Below are 22,439 nucleotides of genomic sequence, written 5' to 3' on the forward strand. Positions count from 1 at the left end.
TACTCACAGAATCTCAAGTGTACACCCAGCCCTAAACAATCTGCTCTGAGTGATGCCCAGCGGAGGCTGGACTAAGTGACCTCCAGTGGTGCCTGACAACCCAAACTAGTCAGCGGTTTTCTTTATATACAGTCAAAATATGGAGCAAAATTTTACAATTGGCAAGATTTTTCTTGCATCAACTAATGCGGCAGAACGTAACAATGGCACCTACATCGTCTACATCAGTCTTTTCTTTGTAAGGTTCTTACAGTAGTTTTGGTACTTATTTACAATGTAAACCCAAAAATTTTCATTGTTTTGAACACATAAGATCAGTAGGTCTGTTTTTATATTTGCTTCTCTATATAATGTTGGAATGACTGTCATGTAGCACTGCTGTCAGGATGCCCTTTATCTTTGCTGAACCTTTGCATACCTCATGGAACACTAGACCCCAAAGCTCGCTTCTATCAGCATTATTGTTTGCATTTTTTGTGCTGTTTGAGACTCAACACTGCCACAATGGGGAAAAAATCCTACCACTCCTTCTGTTGTGGTAAGCCATGTAATGTGAAACCAGTTCAAATGTAATAGCGATTGCATTTAAACCTTTTTTCTTTTGCAAGAGACTCACAAAGCATTACCATCCAAAAAGGATTTGATGAATGATAATCTTACATATGCCTATTCTATTTAATTTTGAATTATTTTCTCCAATTTTTTTTAATCATAATTTTAAAAAGATCTGTGTCTGGTTTGGTGGGCTGATACTCTAAGAAATTTGATCTCTGGTTTTAGTACCATATCTTTTTATTGTCAACTTGTTATGACCAGCTTTAAAGGACTAGAGAGGAATTAGATACTTTTAGGCATTAGCTGTGGTTTTAAACTGCTTTCTTAAAATAAAAAATCAAGAGGCGATCTGCTCTTAGATATTATCTGTAACACAAAACCCCAAACTATACTGGTGACAAGGTTTCTTTTCCTGTCTCCCACTTTTTGGCCTGCTTATTTGTCTCTGATTTCTTTCATCTCTTTTCTACTTTTCACATGTATTTTTTTCTTTGATATTTTCCTGCCTTACTTCCTCCGAATAATTTCCCTTTGCTTCTCCAATTTTTGATCTCTCCCTCATGAACAGGAAAATTTCCGCCCAACAAAAATTTTCATTCTTTCCCCATATCGATCCCATCTACTCTTCTCATGTTGCATTCACTCTGCATGATCTCTATTTTCTATACAAGATTTTATCCCATAAATTCTATTCCATAAAGTATTCTAATCCCAATTCTTTTTTTCTTTTTTTTTTGCTGGTCACACCTCCTTAGATTACCACTGTGAGTCCTACTTGCCTGCTGTTTTCCCATATTCCCCTACACTCCCAGTCTCGTCCCTCCTTCCCTCTCTTTTTATACCTCTCTCCTACCAATCTTTTTTGTGTCTGACCTCCCTTCATTTTGTCACTCCTCTTCATCTGTAAAAAACTTTAAATTTCAAATAAAACATTTCTAGCTGTGTGTCTATCTCACCATGTAAAGCAGCTCTTAAGCCTAAGGCCAAAGTACAGGCCCTGCTTTGTTCACTGAGCTAAGCCTTCTCCATTTTCCTCCTTTCCTCCAGACAAGATATTTACATTCAAAGAGTTTCTGGTATTTGTTGTTTCCTGAACTGAGCATTTCTTTTTAGAATGTCAGTCATCTGTGACCATGACCATGCCAAGAATAATGCTCATATTTAGAGAGACATGATCATGGGCATGTGCTCAAACATCCACCCATCCATCCAGCCCACAAGATCAAATAATCTTCCTCTCTATTTGATCTGTTTAGCTAATTGTCTTGCCATTGCCTTGGAGAAAATCAGTGTTAGAGACTGAGATATGCAAATAAGCAAGAAGGGCAAGAAGCCGAAGCTCAGGTGGACTTCGTTGAAACAAGTCCCAGCATTTAACTGGTCTGTAATGTGAAGAGAGAGAATGTGGCACCACCAGCAGCTTGACTACTGGGTGCCTCCATCTTTGGGTGACTGTTCATCTCCTCCCTGCAATACAGCCTTTCTTAATTTAACTATGTCTAAGAGCAAGTCACTGCTAGGACGCGGTACGGTAACTTCCAAAAGAAAATAGCAGTATAAGAAACAGATTGTTACAGGACTTAATATTAGTGTAAGGCCTCAGGAGACATATCAAAAATAGAATTTCAGGATGAAAAATTAAGAAAGACATGTGTGCAGCACAGAGTTATTTTAACTAACTCGGTTTCTTCAGGCAACTATATTCATGATGACATTATCTAATGAAGCAAAGCAGCAAAAAAAAGCAGAAGATATCTGATCTATTAAAAATGAATAGGGAGATTATTGTCTAATGATAGGTAATTCATGCTTTGAAAGGGTTTTGTTTATAAAGAAAAAGAAGAGGGGAAAAAATCATAAAGGATTATTATTTGTTCAGTTATTTTGAAGTACTAAGCTGCCACAATTTCCATTACATACAACATGTTCATGTACCAATAATGTGACATTAGGGGAACTATTGTAATATTTGTCTTCTGCTTTCCTAGACTGTTAATCTATTATCAAGTGGATATAAACCATGAATTTTAACAATTGCCCATGTGAAGGTGTTTCTAGCAATCCTACCTGTTGGCGGGATGATTCCAGGAGACATTAGGCCTGGGACAGAATGTGGCATGATATGAGAATTCTCTGGGGACGTGACACTTTGAGTCCTCTTAGGAGGCCTTCCAGGTCTAGAACTGAAACAAACAAACAAAAAAATTTTTACAATTAAGCTGTTGTCTTACACATCATTTCAAAGTTGTTTCAAGTGGTAACATGGACTGTAAATAAATTTGTTTCAAGGACGGTTGCTTTTGCAGTTAGATGTAATAGACTTCCATCACTAATTAGATTACATGCTGAATTCATTTTCCTCATTGAAGATCAGCCACTCTTGATGCATAATTCATAGCCTGCACCTCGTTACCTGCTTCTTCATATTAATATCTATACACAGTTTGAATTGCCTCGTTTGCATATGCTAAAGTTCTGCATGCAGCCTTCAGCACGAAAATTATGCACTAACTTGTAATAATTATTACAGTCAGCCTGCTATTGATTTATGAGACTTTTAAAAACCAAATATGTGTAGTACTTGTAATGAATGATATTTTAAGGTTCTTCAGGAAATTAAAAGGCAATGGCTGCCTAAGGAAATGTTCTGCTTGTTTGATTTAATACTACAGTTAGCTGGGAGGTGGAATGAAAGAGTGATTCAGACCTATAGCACATTTTTCGATGATATGTTTTATTACTTCGCACTGCTAGCCTGATATCTAGATGATAAATGACAATACATATCTAATGTGTGAAAAGGTCTTGCAATTTCTTTATTTTTTGTCATTTAAAAGATAAGTCAAGTTATCATTTAACCCTTATTCTATTTAAAGTGAAAATCTCACTAAGACACCTTATTTTAAATATACTACTTTATGTCAGAAAGGACTCAGAATTATTTGTACGATATTGTTGAGCAAAAGCCATCAGAGCAGCTTACATGTGTCCAGTATGGCAAAATAAAGAGCTTCAGGTTTAAGCACTCCTTGTCTGTTAAATGCTCGCATACACAACTTTCCATTTCCTGGACTGCCTAAGTAGCATACAAATTAGAGACGGATGACAGTGAAAATACCTATTGCCCTCTTACATACAAATATGTGCCTGCTCATACAACATATATCCAAAAGCTTGCATTCCTATGTACAGATCATAGCATGGTACCACTGCAACATCCTGAAACTTTTCATTTAGGGGATATTGTGGAATAACTTCACAGAATAAGATGGTGTGCTGCTCTAAAACTGCAGGGTTAATCCATGATCTGCCAAACATTTGAAGTTTTTCATTTGTTTCAGAACAAGAAAGAAAAGAAAGGTTTTGCTCCTAAAGTCCTCATACTAACAAAACTCTAATCAGGGATAATGGCATTTCTAGCTATGCTGGGACTGCAGAATAAGGCAGATAATAAAATACCTCTGTTTTCTGTTCATATTAGTTTCCATGGTGCTTGGAAATACTTTCTTTTTCTTTTTTTTTTTTCTTTTTTTTGGGCATCTTCTGCAACCAACCTTTAATAAACCAAAAACAATCAAAGTACAGAGCATTTTCTTGAACTTTAATGACTCAAGGCATTGAATCATTAACCTTAACTAATCATTAATTCCCAACTTAATGTCCTGAGGTGAGGTCACTATTAAAATTATAAGCTTGGTAATTTCTTTGATTGGTTTGGGATTTTTGATTTTCTTTAATATAAACAAAATTGTCATATGTTCAAAATGACAAGAGAAACAGTTGTAGAAAAAGAACATTGTCTTATTCCAGCTCACAAAACCAAATTGTCTTTGGATTTTCTTTGATATTTCCTTTGTGATTTACAATAAAAATAAACATACCATGAACACACATAAAACTGAACAAAACATTATGGACAAAAATGATCTGATTTAAATGGAGTGTTTCTAATATATTCACCCACCAAAAATGCCACTGTGTAGGAAAACTTTAATGGTTTCAATAAAGTATCTATGATGAAGTACTCAAAGCACTATTGTGATATGACTATTGAAGGGTCTGACAACATCATGACAGAACACAAGTGGGGTAATGTGGCACAATGCACAATGTACCAATGACTTTCATGTCTTTATAAAGCAAGTTCACACCTGCAAAGACTCTCTTTGATGTTAACTACTAAGTTTAGCTGTGGTGAAGCCTGAATGCTTTTGTCTTTGATTTTAAGGAATAAAAGTGCCCCTCGTCAAGTCTAAAGGAAGACAGTCATGGACCAAATCTCTAAACAAAGGTCAGCAGCAAACTTTAGGTGAGTGATACTGAAATACTCAAGGCAGGACTCTTCCTCTGATCACCTTCTACAATCAATTGCCTGTGCTGTTGTATACAAAAGGGGAGGGGTCACACTCAAAGCCATAAATGAGTCCAGCAACCCAACTCCATTCCATGATATCTCCCAAAGTTTACCAAGTAAATGTTTTCATAAAGTTCTAAACTCCTAATTCCAATCTTACTAATAATATTTCACCCAGTAGACGTTTGGGCACTGGAAGAGGTTCCCCAGGAAAGTGGTCACAGCATCAGCCTGGCAGTTCAAGGACTCTTCGGACAAACTCTCAGGCACATGGTGTGACTCTTGGGGATGGACCTGTGCAGGGCCAGGAGCTAGACTTGATCCTTATGGAGCCCTTCCAATTCATCTTATACTGTGATTTTATTTAACTGAAATTTCTGAGAAGGAAACCTATTTAATCCTGAGAGTAGTGACACTAGTTCCAATCTACAATCTACTATTAAAAGGCCTTTACCTATTTAAGAAATGTAGTTTTTTTCTTATAACAAGGCAGAAAAGCACTGTAAGACAAATTAAGAATTATATCTTAGGACCTGGAAGGCCTGATTTAGAGGCACGGTTGACTATGCAATACACAATTAGAATTAATACACCTAATTGTTCTTAATTATCACCAAATCAGCAGATTTGTCTCCAGTATAAAAAAACCCCTATAATTTAAATAGGTATGAGTTGATTTATTATGTAAAAGATACATTTAAATGCCAGAGTAATGTAATCTTTTCTTCTAGTTGATGACACTGAGATACAAAATCATCATTTAAAAGTTGATAACAATACTATTTTTACTCAAACTTAGATTTTGTATATAAGCTTTTATAGACATATAAAAGACATTGTAAGATTTTGTCCTTTATCTGAATACAATTATTGGAAGAACTACACTTTTTTTTTCTGAAAGCACATTTGACTTCTTATGGAAATGCTAATTATCTCAATGGGTAAACTACTCAAAGATGACCCATTTTGATTTTGAAGATGTCTAAAGTCTTAGAGCTAAGATAGTCTGAAATGCCAAAACCCCAAAAGTCCAAGTGAATATCTAGGGTTATAGTACAGATAAAGTACAGATAAGTCAAGGAGTGTTTTGGGACTCCAGAAGGAGACACTGGAAGAAAGAGTGCAACATCTGGAAGTCATAGCTGATCTTCCTGTCTACTGTTTTGTTCTTTGAAGAGTAGATTAGAGAAAGCAGAAATCAGACAATATCAACAAAGATTCAAGGAAGCCACAAGATTAACAGTTTTGAAGACCTGGGGAGAAGTCTATGGGGAAGTTTAGAGTTTCTTGCTTATCCATTAGAAAAGATATCAAATAGATTGCCACTCTGCTTTTAGAAATATGAGTAAGTTAGATATTTTCTGCTCTAAAATTTAAATTTTCATATGTGAGATAACATATGTTGAAGAAGAAAATGAAAGCTTTCTACAGGACCGTGTATTACTAACTTAGTAGTCAAGTTTTTGAAGTGAAGCACCTAAATGTATTTATTTCTATGAAAATCCATCAGCCTTCTATAAGCTTATGTCAGCTTGTGATAAAATTATCAGACTTTTCTCAAGTCTTAAAAGACATTCCCACAGACAACTGATCTTTATTTTTGTAGAAATTATCATGGTTTACAGTTACAATATGTCATTATGTGAATGTGGAACTCAAGGCGCAGATTAGTGAATCTTGAAAGTCTCAAATATTTTCTTCACTAACATCAACTAATTAGATAACAGGAACATTTTCCAGAATGTCTGAAAATAAATCCATCAATTTTCAGCCAGATTTGTATTTCATCCCTTCAATTTCATAAATACATCAAGAAACACTATGGCTGTAGCATTTTCATCTTTGAAGAAAAAGGGTGTATTTGTCTACTGCACTGTGATTAGCATGAGAAGCAATTGAGACTACATTTAAGGCAGAGAATATGTGGGTTTTTTGGTCTTTTGATTAACATCTATTGGTCTTATATCCTTCCTGTTATACCAAATCTAGAAAACAACAGATGGCTGAATTAAAGAATAAGAAATGGAAGAATCTGTGTTCCTTATCAGTTAAAATGTTGTGCTTTGATAATATTTTCAAAGTTCTACATAATTTCAGTTGTATTATCAAGTATGAGCTCAATCCTAGAAATGTTTTCATAGTGCTAAACAATTAAAAGCAGACATAATCAACAGAAAACCAGGCTCTGTGCAATCACATGGAAGGAGACAACAGGACAATAGTATTATGGGCTTATCTGCTGGGTTTTAAATGTAACCAGACTGCATTCAGCTCCTATTACTATCTGCCAGAAGACAGACTTGATGTTAAAATTTAAGGGTCTCATCCTTGAAAGCCTTAAATAAGTAGACCTCTTACAGACTTCCGTTAAGACCTTTGAGCACCAAGGAAAGTTTGGCTCCAAAACAGCTGAAACTCTTCATGAGTAGTTTACAGTTCTCAGAGCACATCACTAGCATTTTACAGATGACTAATTGCATGATAAAACATGTGCTAGGAAACTAAAAGTGTTCAAAATTTTTGAGATAATTCTGTGCTTTATCTTTCTCATGTCCTGATTTTGAGGAACAATTGTGCAATATCAACATCTGAATAATAAAACTTTACTCCTTAAAATTATTTTTGTAAGTACATGAAGTACCCCTAAAGAAAACTGCAAGTCTGACCAGTAAGAAGGCAAGCTGCCTTTCCTGACAAAATTAATTAATTTCAGGGTTCGTTTCCTACATTTAAAGATTTATTTTTAATCTTGTCTGTGAGTAAGTTTAGTGCACAGAAATATTGTCCTCATCTGTAGCTGGGCATACATGATGCAGTGAGGTTACCATTGGCCAGGCAGTTTTATAATCAGAAGTACTGGGGAGTGGAAGGAAAAGTTACACTCCAGAAGTGATAGGTAGCAAACCTGTAACAATAATTTCGTGTATTTATTTATTGCATTTTTTTAAGTTCTTAGATCAGCCTAAAACAGCTCAGAATATCAACACCAATTTTAGCTACATCAGCATTTATGCATGTCATTTAGGTACATTTTGAAAATCTATGCTTTATCTCTTATCTGTTCCATCTCCCCTTAGTGCTTCAAAGCCTGACACAGAACTTTTGACCTAAAAGAAGCTGGCTGAATGAAATTTAGGTGATCAGCCACTGGACGTGGCTCTCTATAAAATGGAGACTGCAAAGGGGCTGAAGACGTCACCTGCTGACTTAATGCAAAGACAGGGATGCCCTGTGACAACCTGAAAGCACAAGCAGTGGACTCCTTCCACGTGCTAATTCTGGGTTTTGGGATATCTTCTGTGCTGCTCTCATCATACGTGCAGCCTTCACACTAGCAAGACTTGAGCCAAGGGCGTGTCAGTACTGAAAAATAAGGTCTAGGAAGACTGACTAAACCTTTTGTGTAATTTAATTCATTTGCTTGGAAAACACTTGCCAAGGTAACCTTCATAAATATTTCTAACGCACTGAACTAGCATTTTAAAGGCAAAAAAAATGACAAAGAGCATCGATCCAAACCTTATACTTTACTATTTTAGGTTTTCCCCTTCTGTTCCCACTCAAGAACAAAGTAAAAAATGCAATTCTAAGACAGAGCATACATTTATTTTGGCAGTTAGTAAAACAACCATTAGAAGTCACACCATGTCCTTTTTACTTGCAGCAGTCTTGTAAAACAATAAAACTCACAGTGCAATTACCCTAAATTTATTTTTCTTCTCACAGTTAAAGAGAAAATGTTCTCACGCAATAATTAGTGCTGAACTCATGATATATTGGGAGTTACTGAAACAGCAAACAATGCTGATAAAAATAAATACAAAGATCTATTTCAAAATCTTCATAAAGAAGTGCACGAATGATCTTCAAAAGAATTAGGTTGTGTTACAGGGTGAGCAGTGGAGAAATCATGCTGATGAAATATTACTGCATTCCAGTAACAGAACACTTTACTGCTATTTTTGAACCAAAATGGCCAAAAGTGGATACTGGGTCAGAAATGCAATACCAGTTTATCAGTGGAAGAAAGAACAAATGGAAGAAAATATATTTCACTTCCTATCCCATTCCAAAGTCATTTACCACAGTAATTCAGGAGCACAGGTTAGTCTTTGGGTGCTACTCTTTTCCCGGGGTAGAGAAGACCTTACTGAATTATTTCTTTTCCTAACAGAACTGTCATGTAAACAGCATGTCATTTCCATCCTCCTCAACACTGCAGCCCAAATCACTTTGCTTTTCAGCAAGATTAGTAATATTCTTGATACAAGAGTATAAGACACAAGGTACAAGAGTGCAAGAATATATAAAATATATATTACAGCAACACCTGCCAGTTCTTCCCTGATGGTTGAAGTCCTACTACAAACACAACGAAAGAATATAAGAAAAAGATTCTCTATAACTATTCATGCTACTTGAATATATGAATGATCTAAAGGGCAAGAAATGAAATAATACCAGTTAGAAATCTGAGTGTTACTGGAGTAAGTTACAGTACCAGATTTACATACAGCTGTGATCGTACATAAGCTTAAAATATTACTGACATATGCCTGTTCTCTTAATGAAATTGAGATCTGTAAATCATCTGTTGGAAAGGAAAAATAGATAAGAAATGAAGCTAATTCTGTTGTGTGGCTAAATTATGATGTCAGAAGTAAATTAAGTCAAAAAGTTCACTGCTTCATCTAATTAGCTGAAACAGTAGATCTTCCTGAAAGTTCTTAAAACACATATGTTGGCTCTCACAATTATGTAATAACTGTGAAACACAAGCTTCTGATGATGACAGCCATACAAGCTTGAGTTGAAAATAAGTCTGAATGAACAATGAAATGCAATTATTAAAGAGAACCCATGCAGAGATTTAAACCATATTGATATTTCTTTTTTTATTATATAAACCTTACTTCAGAAACAGTACTCAAATCTCAGCACTGGTGATCCTGGAAAAGTTATTTAGGAATACTGATAATATCAAGAAAACAAGAAAATAACAATAAAACAATAACAAAAAAACCTTGAAAATCATATTTATTTCCTCTATTTATACTGCTGTCTTTTCAGAATAATTTTGCAACTACCAAAAAAAATTTAAAAAAAAAAAAAGTGGAAAAAATAGTGATATAAAGTGCATGCTTCCCACAAAATGCTCTTTCTGTCAAGTTATAACAGATGCCTTTCCCATTTCACTCAACCTTACAGCACAAACCGCACCCAAAATTTAAATATGCAAGCTAAATGATTCCTTCTAACAGTGTTATTCACCCACATGAAACCCCAAACTATAACAGATGCAAAGCCTATTTTTTCCTCAACTGTTTTCATCTTTTCTTAGGCTTTTAATTCTAAAAACATCCCTTCAAAACATCATCTACTATATATATTTTAAAAATGTCAAGCATGGAGTTAATAGGCCAGAAAGGAAGGCTTGATCCACAATGACACAAATCTAAAAGAATTTTAAGCTTTCATTTTTTTAAAAAAGTTTTTACTTCAAGTGGATGAGATGATTCCTAATGTAAAGCAAGCCTAAGTCTTGTGGTTATGTCTGTTAGAGTCTGCATATGGCCTGAAACAATGATTTAAATGTATGAACTTTAGTTGGAATGAACAGTCCTGCTTCAAGGCTTGTTTTCCAACCATCTGTATTCATCTCTGCATATAACTTGCACATGTAATTACAAATTTGTGAACATAAATCAGATAATTGCATGTACAAATAACCAATTAGAGTCAAAGCAGAAATAGGCTATATAACAGCATACTCCACTTTTGAACACATATGTAGCCATACATACCATAAGTAACTATCTTTATTTAAGAAATTTTTGTTGAACTTCTTTAGAAAAATCTCATCTGATTTGTTTTCCATCAGGACATACTGGGAAGCAGCTGCCATTTTGAAAACCACTTTAAAAAAAAAAAAAAAAAAAAAAAAAAAGAGCAGAAACACTACAAGAAAAAGCATCTACATAAGGTGCAAACCCACCATTTCTCCAGGGGTCACAGAGCTAGTGTTGATTACCACCTGTATTAAATATAAGATACATAAACATCTCGACGATTTAACTTTTAAAAAAATGAAAAAAAAATACTGTATTATTCAAGGTATTTTGTGAAAATATTCTGGTTCTCCTGGCAGTTAATTAATTATTATGTTATTTTTTTTCATAACACTTGATAATGAAGTTCTATCATATCAGTGTACTCACTGTAATATCTGAATGCACTCATCAGTTAATTGGCCACAATTCTTTGTATGAAATGCTGAAACAAGTGAACTGTCACCTCTTTAATGAAGCTGCCTATATCTTAAACCCTTTGCCCTCTAAAAAACTCTTTATACTCAAAATGAAAAATTTTATACTAGTTTCTGCCAGAGACTGTGGTTAATGTTCACTGCCCTTTATTCACCTTATTTTTAATTCTGAAAACCCACACTCATTAACCGTACAGTTCCAAAGAATTGCTGGAACCGCCTAAATAAAAGCTTGAAAGTGACTTTTATTGTACATTTGAGAGCAACAACAGTGATATGAAATACCGAAAAGACTCCCTCCTAGTCTGTACAGCTCAGCTGGAGTAACACAGATTGATGGTAACCATGCAGTATCCACTACAATCAAGAATTTAAACCTCGAAATAAGGTGATCTCTTTTTGCATATACGTATAAATACAAAACAAGTATTAATCTTCTGGTGAGTACTGAGCATTAAAAATTACAAGTTTCTTTGAGCAGATGGTATCTGGGGTCAAAATGAGTGGGTCTACTGTTTGAGTCACTTCTATTTGATATCAATAAGCAAGTCCTAAACTAGAAGCTAAAGAATATGCACAACATTAGTTTCATCTCTGCCACTCCAAAATGTTTGGGACAGTAATCAGCACTCAGTACAGCATGGGTTTGTGCAACACCCAGCACAATGCCCATCACTGAAAACTCACACAGAACAAGAGACAGAAGGCAGGGATTACCCTTGTAGATGCCCTTTAATTAGTAAATCCTTGTGTGTACTCTAGACGTACTTTACTTCTGAAACAGAGCAAAATATTAACTCATAGGGAAAAACTAAATTACAGTACACTCCAAAAAACTGATCTGTGTACCCAGTCCCCAAAATCTGTTTGTGAAATCAAGATACCTGGTGCATCATAATGTTCCACGCTTGCAAGTCTAGATGTAGACTTGGTTGGCCATTATACTGCATTATAGAAAATTGTAAAATAAATTTGTATTTTATTTTCCTTCTGCAAAGCAAGGAACAGAGGCAATCAACCTCCCATTTCCTTGCAGAGCAGCATCTATAAAGGTATGAACTATAGCACAGTTTTCCCTCCAAAGCAGTAAAGAACAATAAAGAATACCAGTCCAATACTCCTAAGTCCTAAAAAAAAAAGAACCATAAAAAAACAGATAGTACTATAGGTCCAAATGGAAATAATTGCAGTGATTCAACCAAAGACACTCTGATCTGTAATCCTTTCAACAATTCAAAAATCATTCAGTGCATTTCTATCAAGCTACAGAGGATCAAATCTGGTGATACCTTAAAATATGTCACCATAACCCTTAGTCAGTGTTTGAAGGTGAATTATTTGCAGGCCTGAAATGCAGCCAGTTCCCCAAGTTGTCCTTTAACTACCTTATGTAAAGTCCATCCTATCAGAAATAACAGTCTGCTACTAATGTGTTATCCTTTCCATAGGATAAGGTTAATCAGTCATTTCTAAAAAGTAGTACAAGGAATATGTTTTTCGATAACAGAGCTGACAAATGTAGCTACTTCTGATAAGATTTTTTAAATTTATTTTTATTATGATGATTATTTCTATTTCATTTGTAAGTCTGGTAATTCCATTATGAATCTTCATACAACAGAATCACATAGGAAGATACCAAAGGATCTATTTTATAGATCTATTTATAGATCTATAAAATAGAAAATCCTAAATAAATTACTGAGAAGTTTATTTGAATAAGTATATACTCTATATTTACTCCGTGACTAGAAAAGTTACACTTCTCTCTTCTAGTCCCTTTACCTCCCATCTTCAAAGTACATGATGAAGACATCAGACTCTAAAATTCAGTCAAATTACTGTTGCATTGTGTCTGAAAAGATGTGTTCCTCAAAAGCATCTCACTTTAGCCTGAATAAAGAACCCCCAAAATAAAACTACCAAATTCATCACATTATTCTAATGCTTATAAATGCATTCCCAACAACAAATTCTCAATAAGAAACCTCCAATCCAATTCACCCTTCCTTTTAAGAACTCACATCTTCAGCAGCATGGGACACATACTGCAGAATTTCATATAAGGGAATTGCAGACAGGAACACAACTTCCAGGATGGGCAAAATGGCACCAAGACTTGCAGCACACTCTCCTGGGGCATACTGTAGCTGGCCAGCACACACATCCATGTGATACCTGATTGACATACACTGTGCCTGGCACACCTCCACACACAACACACACACAGAGCTCTTTTTTGGCACTGGCCATACAGCTCATAGCATAACAAGAACAAATCCTGACTGAACATTAGGATGATAATGAAATACAAACAGATTTTCTATCTCTGCCCAGAGTCAAGTAAGACAAGAGTTAAAGTAGGTACCAACTAAGAATTATATTTAGATTTGCCATAATTCCTACTTTTCTCAAAGATTTACCTCAATTTTTGTTCTGTTTTCTTACCAACAAAACCCTAATTTTCTATCACTCTGTCTTGCTCAGACACAGAAAAGCTCTGAAAATGTTGTTACATGCAAGTTAAGGGCTCAGGAATAAAAAATCATCCAAATCATCGAATATATTAATACAGAGGAGGTTTTTTCCTGATTTTGTTCTGGTTGATGTTCTCTGAATGTTAGACATGGTGATCGAACTGCCATGGATCAAAGAGGTACATTTTCATCAGTGCTAGAGTTTGCCCCAAGATACTGTATTTGTTTGAGACTTTGTTTTAGCTTCTGTTGTTTCAAGCTTCAATCCAGTACTAAAGACGATACTAAAGAAAGAGCCACTTGACCAAACCATACGCTTTCCTATGCTGTTTGTGAGTACTTCTGGCAGAACTGGGTGTGTGTGGTAATGGATCAGGTTCTTGAGAAAAAACACCCCCCCAAAAAAAAAAAAATTAAAAAAAACCAGCAGAAGACTGCCCCTTTTAAAGAGCAAGAATCAAATTAGACATTATCCTGTCCAGAAATGTGCTTGGTTACATGCTTGGCTGAAAGTCAGAGTGATGTTTCCATGACTTTATAGCTCTCCAACACAAAAGCACTCCAAAGCCTTAACTGGACAGTGTGTTCATGCACTTTTTCCAAAAATTTATCGATGTTTGAAAATGAGAGTACAGCAAAAAAATAGCAAATTAGAATAATTTTGTATCAATCAATTATCCTGCTCTCAATTTTCTTGAAATGGATAACATATATTCTGTTTTAATTGAACTGTATGAAGTGGCAAAGTATAATATGTTTGTAATGTTGCTTTCTCGTTTTATTCCTCAATGTATCTTCATTATACTATCTTTTAAAAGAGATAAAAATTTTTAAGTTTTTAAGCAATATGGGGAACAGTAAAGCTTTTTTTTTTTTAAATTTGTTCCCATTTATCCATTTATTTAACAATTTAAGAGCAAACAAAAATGATAAGGCATGCTTTGGACTCCTGTGAGTAGGAAATACAGTCCTTGCAAGAGTGTTCTCCCTCACACAGTAGCTCTTCACAGGAGATGCATTTGCCTGTATGAGTGTATATGTTTATTGCACATACACGTGTATACAGGCTATGTAGGGCAGCACGCTCTCCATGCATGGGAGTCTCTAGGCTGATAGTGCCAAGGCAACAGGTGCTCTCATCCCAAAGCACCTTAAATCGAAGCAGGAATCAATCTAGATTTTGTTCTCTTTAGTAGGTACTGACTGCCACCTTCTCTCCCACTGGGCTGCAAGACTGTGCACTACTCAACTGGACTAGAGAAACACACAGCATGCTAACAGTTAAATTCCAGCTTCTGTGACTCACTAAGAACTCAATGGTGAAAGATGAGTATTCTCCACTTCCCCACCATGACAGAGACACACTCTTCAAGACTGACCATTACAGTACCTTCAAACAAGGAGTTACAGACCTGTCAGTCTGAGGAAGTTCAGACTGGATATTTGAAAGAATTTCTTCACCAAAAGGGTTCTCAAGCATCAGAACAGGCGGCCCTGAGAGGCTGAGTCACCATTCCTGGAGGTATTTAAAAGGCATGTAGCTGGGATGCTTAGAGACATGGTTTAGTGGTGGACTTGGCATGGTTCAGTCAATGGCTCCAATCTAAATGATTCCATAATTCTGTATGCAAACACACATTCACAGATGTGTGTGCCTATCTGTTTGTGCAGTGTGCATGCACACAGACGACAATGCCTGCAGGTGATTAGCAGGGCACTGTAACATTAACACAATCGTTTAAGAAAGAAAGCGAGCGCCATAATCAAATGAAAAACCAGATATCATTTGGTAATGGATACCAAACCTAGAAGTGTAGTCAAGGATAAACAAAGGGTAATAGAGTTTACCTAGTACTCCTTGCACTCTGTAACTTTTTCTAACTTTCACACATGCCAAACAAACGTTTTCCCTTTTTTCTCCCTTTCCACATCAGGATTGTTAACACTCAAATATCAATTCAGTCAATTGCAATTTTACAGTGAGATGGCCATAGACCTCTCTTGTAAACCTGTTTGGGTAGACAGACCCTAAGAGCTGTGCCTTGCACTGTCTTGGAAGATTAATGATTCATACTAAGTCAACAATATTATCTGTATGTTCCCCAAAGATCTTAAATTAAAATACACATTGATCCTGGCCCAGCTTAGCATACGTGAAATTTGTTTTTCTTAATGAGATCACAGTTAATAATAATAGAGGCAGGCAACTCTGGTAAATAACAAATATAAATTCACCCCTGAAAGCTGGTTTCCAGAACTAGCATTCTATTGAATATCATTATCTCTGACTTGTGTAACTTGTAAGTCAAATCTAAAAATGACCTCACTTATCCAAAAAGTGTCTTATGAGAATTACAAGCCTTTTTAAATAAAAACATATCAAATATCATACTGCATCACAACCTCCAGAGTTCAGGCAAATTTCATGCAAATCTTTCCATTAAGAGAAATGTTTACGAAACCATTCGCTTTGCAGAATTTCTCCATATCGGTACAAATACTGAATTGTATTTTATGTTACACCCATTAGATGATTTACCTCTTTGTATGAAGTACTCAGTGCTGTACAATAAGCTTTCTTCACTAGTTCTCATGTATAACATACTAATGCTGTGCTAAGTGCTTCATTCTTATATGTGACAAACACATTTATCTTAAAATTTATCTTAAAATTTCATAATGGTACCTCACAATTGGTTTACAACAGTGCCGTGAATGTTACACACATATGATGATATTTAGGTTCACGTTTTTTCATGACAATGTTTCTTCATTTTATAATCACAATATAAAGAAAATCTTCAATGGACAGGTTCTATTTTAGAGAAAAAGCAAACACAGTTATTTCAACAGGCTTACTGTGAGTTAATTAAAGTGAAAATTATGTAAACAAAAGTCAATATTATAAAGCCGCTATGAAGTTTTAATTTTTCTATTGACCTAGTAACAAATTTAAATGCTAACAGTTTGGGAGATCAAATTAAATGAATACAAACACTTTTGTTTAATGATATCAGCAGTCAATGCAGAACATCTGTGTTTTACTTTAAAAGTGATCAGAAAATATCCTTTTGCTTACATTACAGATAATCAGGAGGTTTATATTTCTGTGTTCAATTTAAGAGGGAAAAAAGATCATACTACCTTCAGGGCCCAAGGAAGCAATAAGTTACAAATGCAGGATTTCTCCTTTTTTTCTCTGTTTTGTAACCATGGTAAAACAATAGAAATGAACTTTCCCTGAACCTTTCTCCTTTAATGGCCTGGGTCCATGTTGACCCAGCAAGCTGGAACCTGATACTATCAACCTGACTGCTGCTAAAGCAATCAGATTCAGCAGAAACTATACACGGTGCATTATAATACTAATTTCAGCATCCCACAAAGCCAGTGCAGAGGCAAGCTATTAAAGTATTATATTCTATTGTTTAAAAGTGAGATCAATTCAATAGCTTAAATGCACCCAAAAACACTGAACTAAATGGCAGACTGTATAACTATATTGTTATTCTTTTATAATACTGTACCAAAGTGAAATTGCAGATAAGGTTCTCCCTTCCCCTCTCCCTTCAAAAAAAAAAAAAACCACCAAAACACTACTGGATGAATTATTAGTAAACAGATTATTTGAGCCATTACAGGTTCATATGATCCTGCATTTGAATGAGGCATGTAATTAAATTATCAGGACTTTGTTCTAAATGCTTGAAAGAAGGAGAGCATGATAACCACATTTTAAAAAGGTAGAATAAAAGAAGAAACTTTTTTTTTCCTTATAGAGGACTACAGGCAACTAATGTATGAAGGCATAATTGATTAATTCCACTAATTAAGATATTTGTTATTCCTCAAATTGTAGCTTGATAAATAATGCATTAGATGTGGCACCATTTCCCATCAGTTCTGAAAGGACTGTGATGATGTTTCAACTATATACTGTTATTTTTTGGAGGCTGAATCACTTCTAGGTTTCTGTGTCCAGGCAAAAAGCAAGCAAAATTTATTCTGAAGTTGTGAATAAGTCAATCTTTAAATAGTAAACACTGCATTACAACATATACTAGTCATTTTACTAAAAATACTCACTTAGAGACTTTAGTTTCTTTCAAAAGTTTTAAGGGGAAATATTTTTCAACTAGCCTCACTTTTGCAGAAATATATATTCCATGGAAGCTAGTCATTTATGATGTTTCCCTGAAGAGTGAGACACATTCCAAGATCTATTCATCCCCTTCCCTTTTAAGTATAAATCACTTTGGGGAAGTGTTTGAGGCTACAGCGGTTATTATATAGAGACCCATGTCACCTAACTATTAAGTGGCTTTAACCTTTAACACAGCTACTGCAGAAAGTGGAACAGTCACTAGCTTGCACGCAATCATCATAACTACAGACTACTTCTGCAGAATGTGAAACACAAAGACAGAAAGACTTTTTCAGTTGAAGCAGAGCCATACAACTTCACTCTATTACAAAGAAAAATAATCATCATCCTCTGATCAGGTCAGGATGATGTTGAGACTAAAGAAGAGACTGAGAGATCTATTAAACTACAAATAGAGGGGGGGAAAAGTAACATTAGCAAGACCATTCATCTGAGGGAAGGATTTCTGGCTGTACTCTATACAGATTTGGCTTAGTTTACAATAAAACATCATTTAAGCACAGATTAGCATTCAACTTTTTGCCTTCTAGATGAACTCCCTTATCATGACACAGATTCATGCTCATTTTTTTCCTCTCGTCCAAGAAATCTTTCATTCCCTCCCATGTACCTGAATAGCTTCAACAGAGATGAAGAGTGCCTATTTGTGATATTACTCTTCTTGCTGACCAGCTTGTTGCTGGTCAGATAATTTTACCGCTACCCAGTAGGTCCCCCAATCTCGTTTTGAACACTAAGCTGCAGCAACGGGAGAGAAAGGGAGGTGTGCAAAAGACTGCAGATATGACGCCCAGAGATTTGGTATAGTGGCACAGTTGGCAGTGTTGGGTTTACAGCTGGACTTGATGATCTTAAGGGTCTTTTCTAACCTGAATGATTCTAAGATTCTCTGATCTTCATGTTTCTTCTCTTTCTGTAACCCTGTTTTCAAAGGTGGTGGCCAGTCCACTTAGACTGCAGACACTGATCAAGTGTGCAACAACCCTGACCAAAATAAAAATGCAATCCCTAGCTCAAAAGGGTCTCATATTTGCTAAAACTTGTTAAGGATGAGACCCTGTTAAAACTTATGCTGGAATCCCATCACTGAAAATGCTTAAATCAAAATTAGCCTTAAAATTTTTTGCACCTCTACTCTGCATGTGCATATGTATTTTCAAATAATAAACTCACAGTATAACAGATGCAATGGTGTACTGCACAAAGTGTAACACAAACTGCCCAAACCTGGTAGTTTATAGCTGCAATGTAAATGCTGAATATTATTAGTCTCTCAAACGTATTTGTGTACTAGCAATACCTTCTATTAGGATCCTGTTTGCCTGGATATGTCAAGCACTAGTCCTTCAGAACAACTTCTTCAACACTCAATGATGTTAACATAAATATCAAAGATTATGTTAGAAAAACTCAGGTTTTAAATAGGAAACAAAGATGTTTTATGGGGGAGGGAGGACTGCAAAGAGATGCTTTGTGTAATGCTACCAGTGACTACTGGATTGGAAAATGTCTTCTCACCACAGTTCTCCAGACTTCCTCTATAATAACCCTCTTCCTCCAAGCACATTGGGTTTACTGATTCAGCTGCCCATTTTTTTTCACTTTTTTCATTAATTCTAAATGGGCTTGACCAAGATTTGACAATCCATTTCTGGTTCCAACTAGCCAAGTTGAACTTACCTGCTCCTCCTCTCCTGACTCTATCACTTTGGAAAACCGACAAATGCAGCAGGTGAGCCAGTTCCACGAGGTGGAGGCAGTGAGCAAACAGAGAAGAGTGCCACTTGTGTTGGAAGTGTGGCACAAAGGTTGCACTGAAATTTTTTACAGTCACCACTGCCAGGATTTGACACAAAAGAGGCCTTGCATGATACCCTTCCAGCACGGTTATTGTGCTGCTGTTTGTTGGCAACAATGGTCATGAGCCCCTTTTCTCCCTTTGATTTTTGTGCTAACTGTAGGATACCCAGATAGCTCACAGAAGGTCTGGTCAAACCATTTGTGCAAAAATTGCGTCTAACTTGCAAGACCTAGGTCAATATCTCTACAACTTGTAAAAAATTAAAGAATAGAACTGAGCAACAAAAAATATTTTCTCTTCCTACGCTAGAATAAAAAAGGTGCAAATTTCAAGGTTTGGAAAAAAATGGGCTTCATAAAAATGGAAGTGAGAAAGAGAAGAGCAGAGTGAAAAACAGCTCCCCAACTAAGAATAAAAAAGGAAAGACCAATCCTCATGCAGATGAAAAGATGAAGATCCAAAAGAGAAACAGAAAATTTCTTGGCAATGATAATGCTCAGTCCTGTAAAATGACAGAAGCTGTTACATATCAACAACTACAGTTTAAATCTCTTTAAGGTAGATTATTCTGCCTATACACCATGCTACAAAGTACTGTCCACTCCCAAAAGGTGAAGGGGCTGCTCACTGTGCTACCTTTTCCCAAGCACTGATCAAACCCTCCTGAAAGACTTGGAGAGAGACAGACACCTCTATGTATCTCTGCTTCTCAAAATGTCTGCGAATCAGTAGAGATGTGCATGCGATTAGTTTTGTTATAAGACTGTCTGCAACTAATCAGAATTACAAACAAAAATGCAAACTTGCACACTAGGATGATTTCATAAATAAATTAAATATAAAATTTTTCAACAAGACACTGGGAAAAAATAAACTATCTCTGCAATATGTTAGGTAAAGATTTTACTAATCATTTTTTTAGACTTGGTATTTATAGACAGAAATAACCATTGGAATATTAAAATAATTTTTAATTAGCTTGATTAACCCAAAGTTAATAGCACATAATAAACAGTCTGAGAATTACAAATGTACTCTACTAGATTACATATAGGTCAAAAACAATGACATTTTTATGCATATGAGTACATTTTGAAGAACAGAAAATATGAAAAGATGAAAAATAAGGATAAAATATGAAAAACAATTATTACTGCAGACACTTCACAGAAACAATTTAGTGTCCTATTTAAACAAATTACCACACAAAATAAAATATGGATTTAAACTAATATTTGTGAGCATGAAGATATGATTAGTAGAGAAAATACTAATAGCAGAAAATACTAATTGACCGGAACAGAATTTTGATTCACTGAAAACTGTATTTTTTTTTAAGTTTAAGATATCTGTGTAACTATACTGTCAATCAAATAACCTAAAATATTAAGTCATCATTGCCCTTTTAAATCCTTTCAACTAGAATTCCCTAATTGTTCCCTCACTTTATCTCACTGTACCAGTAAGTAAATAAATTAACAAAATAGCTTTTATCACACAGAATAACCTTTTAACTGAAGGATTATCTCTGGTTTATTTTTCATTTCTTTCTCTGCAGATAGCAGTTCATGCCTCATTGATTAGTTTGCTGAGGTGGTGACCAGAAATGAAAACAAGGTCTCTCAGATATTGCCAAGACCTGTAAATATATTTTTATTAAAAAAAAAAAAAAAAAAAAAAAAAAAAAAAAAAAAAAAGGAAAAAAGAGGGGGGAAAAAAGCACCAAAGCAAAGCTAATACATATTATACTTCCAGCATTCAGCTTCTAAGCCAGTGAGACTTGATGGTCAGGAGAGGTTCATTTATTCTAATCAGCCTTTGCCAGGATGCAATTCCACTAAAGAATTCTAAATATCATCTCCATGTTTTGGTTTTGGTTTGTTTTTTATCTATACTTTTACAGGATTTTCCTTTTTCTTTCTTTCTCTTTTCTCATTAAGTTTCACTTTCAAAGGTGCCAACACACTAATGGTATGTTACAGAGGTGTGGATCAGTACTGTTGCAAATCAGGATTTTATATCTCTTTCTGAAAGAAATTATTTCAAAAAGCTGAATTCCATTTTGAAAATTCAAAATTATTTTCTCCAAGAAAGAGTTAGTTTGGGTTTCCTAAGGTTTTTCCTGTTTTGTGTTTTAAACCTTCATTTTCGGAAGAAAATTTTAGTTTTCTTCCAAGTTGTCAGATTAACACCATGTATGTCAAAGTCCTCTATTCCCATGTCTGGTAAGCCTCATTCTTTAATTAATTGCTTAATTTTTATGCAATTTTTTACTTTGCTTAAAGTGCAACAAAAAATCCAGCTGTTTTGTTTCTTTAGACTTCAGCCTTTTTAGCAAGTCTATGTGCATCACCAACAGTGACGTGAAAAACTGAGTTTATCAACATAGTTCTCCTTAGTTTCAAAAGTAATATATTATGTCACTTATGTTATTGGGCTCAGAATATAAACATTAAAACAACATGTACATACTAAACATGTATTAGAAGGATCAAGATCCAAAAGAAGAAGCAATGTGAATTATGTATATGCTGACAGGTTTCGAAGATTCTTGAACCACCTTTATAAACAGTCACATAGTTCTCCTGCCATTTCATGCAAGTCAGATTTTACTACTGGCCACTGGAGAAAAAGAGATAAGAGTCATGTGAGGTGGCTCATACAGTAATTTCTTACTGACACGCTGCGGTAGCATCTTGGACAGAGATGGTACATTATTGAAGAGGCAACTCCACGCCCCCCTCTTTCTCAGTTGCCATAAAAATATGGAAAATTAACCACAATTAATATTAGCATGCTCGGAAAGTTTTAACCCCACAAAA

The 22,439-nt window shown here is 35.2% G+C and overlaps 1 protein-coding gene across 5 annotated transcripts in view; it reads right to left on the reverse strand.

Annotated features, from left to right (window-relative positions):
* The window catches only part of DACH1 (dachshund family transcription factor 1), a 356,356-nt gene that overhangs the window by 203,937 nt on the left and 129,980 nt on the right, over window positions 1-22,439 (reverse strand). For all 5 annotated transcript variants that reach the window (XM_066176271.1, XM_066176268.1, XM_066176270.1 and 2 more), the window contains exon 2: window positions 2,623-2,738. In XM_066176271.1, coding sequence (XP_066032368.1) covers window positions 2,623-2,738 — 116 coding nt within the window. The remainder of the gene's footprint in view (window positions 1-2,622; window positions 2,739-22,439) is intronic.

This window comes from Chamaea fasciata, unplaced genomic scaffold (genome assembly GCF_029207755.1).
Source record: "Chamaea fasciata isolate MVZ Bird 193981 ecotype frontalis unplaced genomic scaffold, bChaFas1.0.hap1 SCAF_2, whole genome shotgun sequence".
Lineage (NCBI taxonomy): Eukaryota > Metazoa > Chordata > Aves > Passeriformes > Sylviidae > Chamaea > Chamaea fasciata.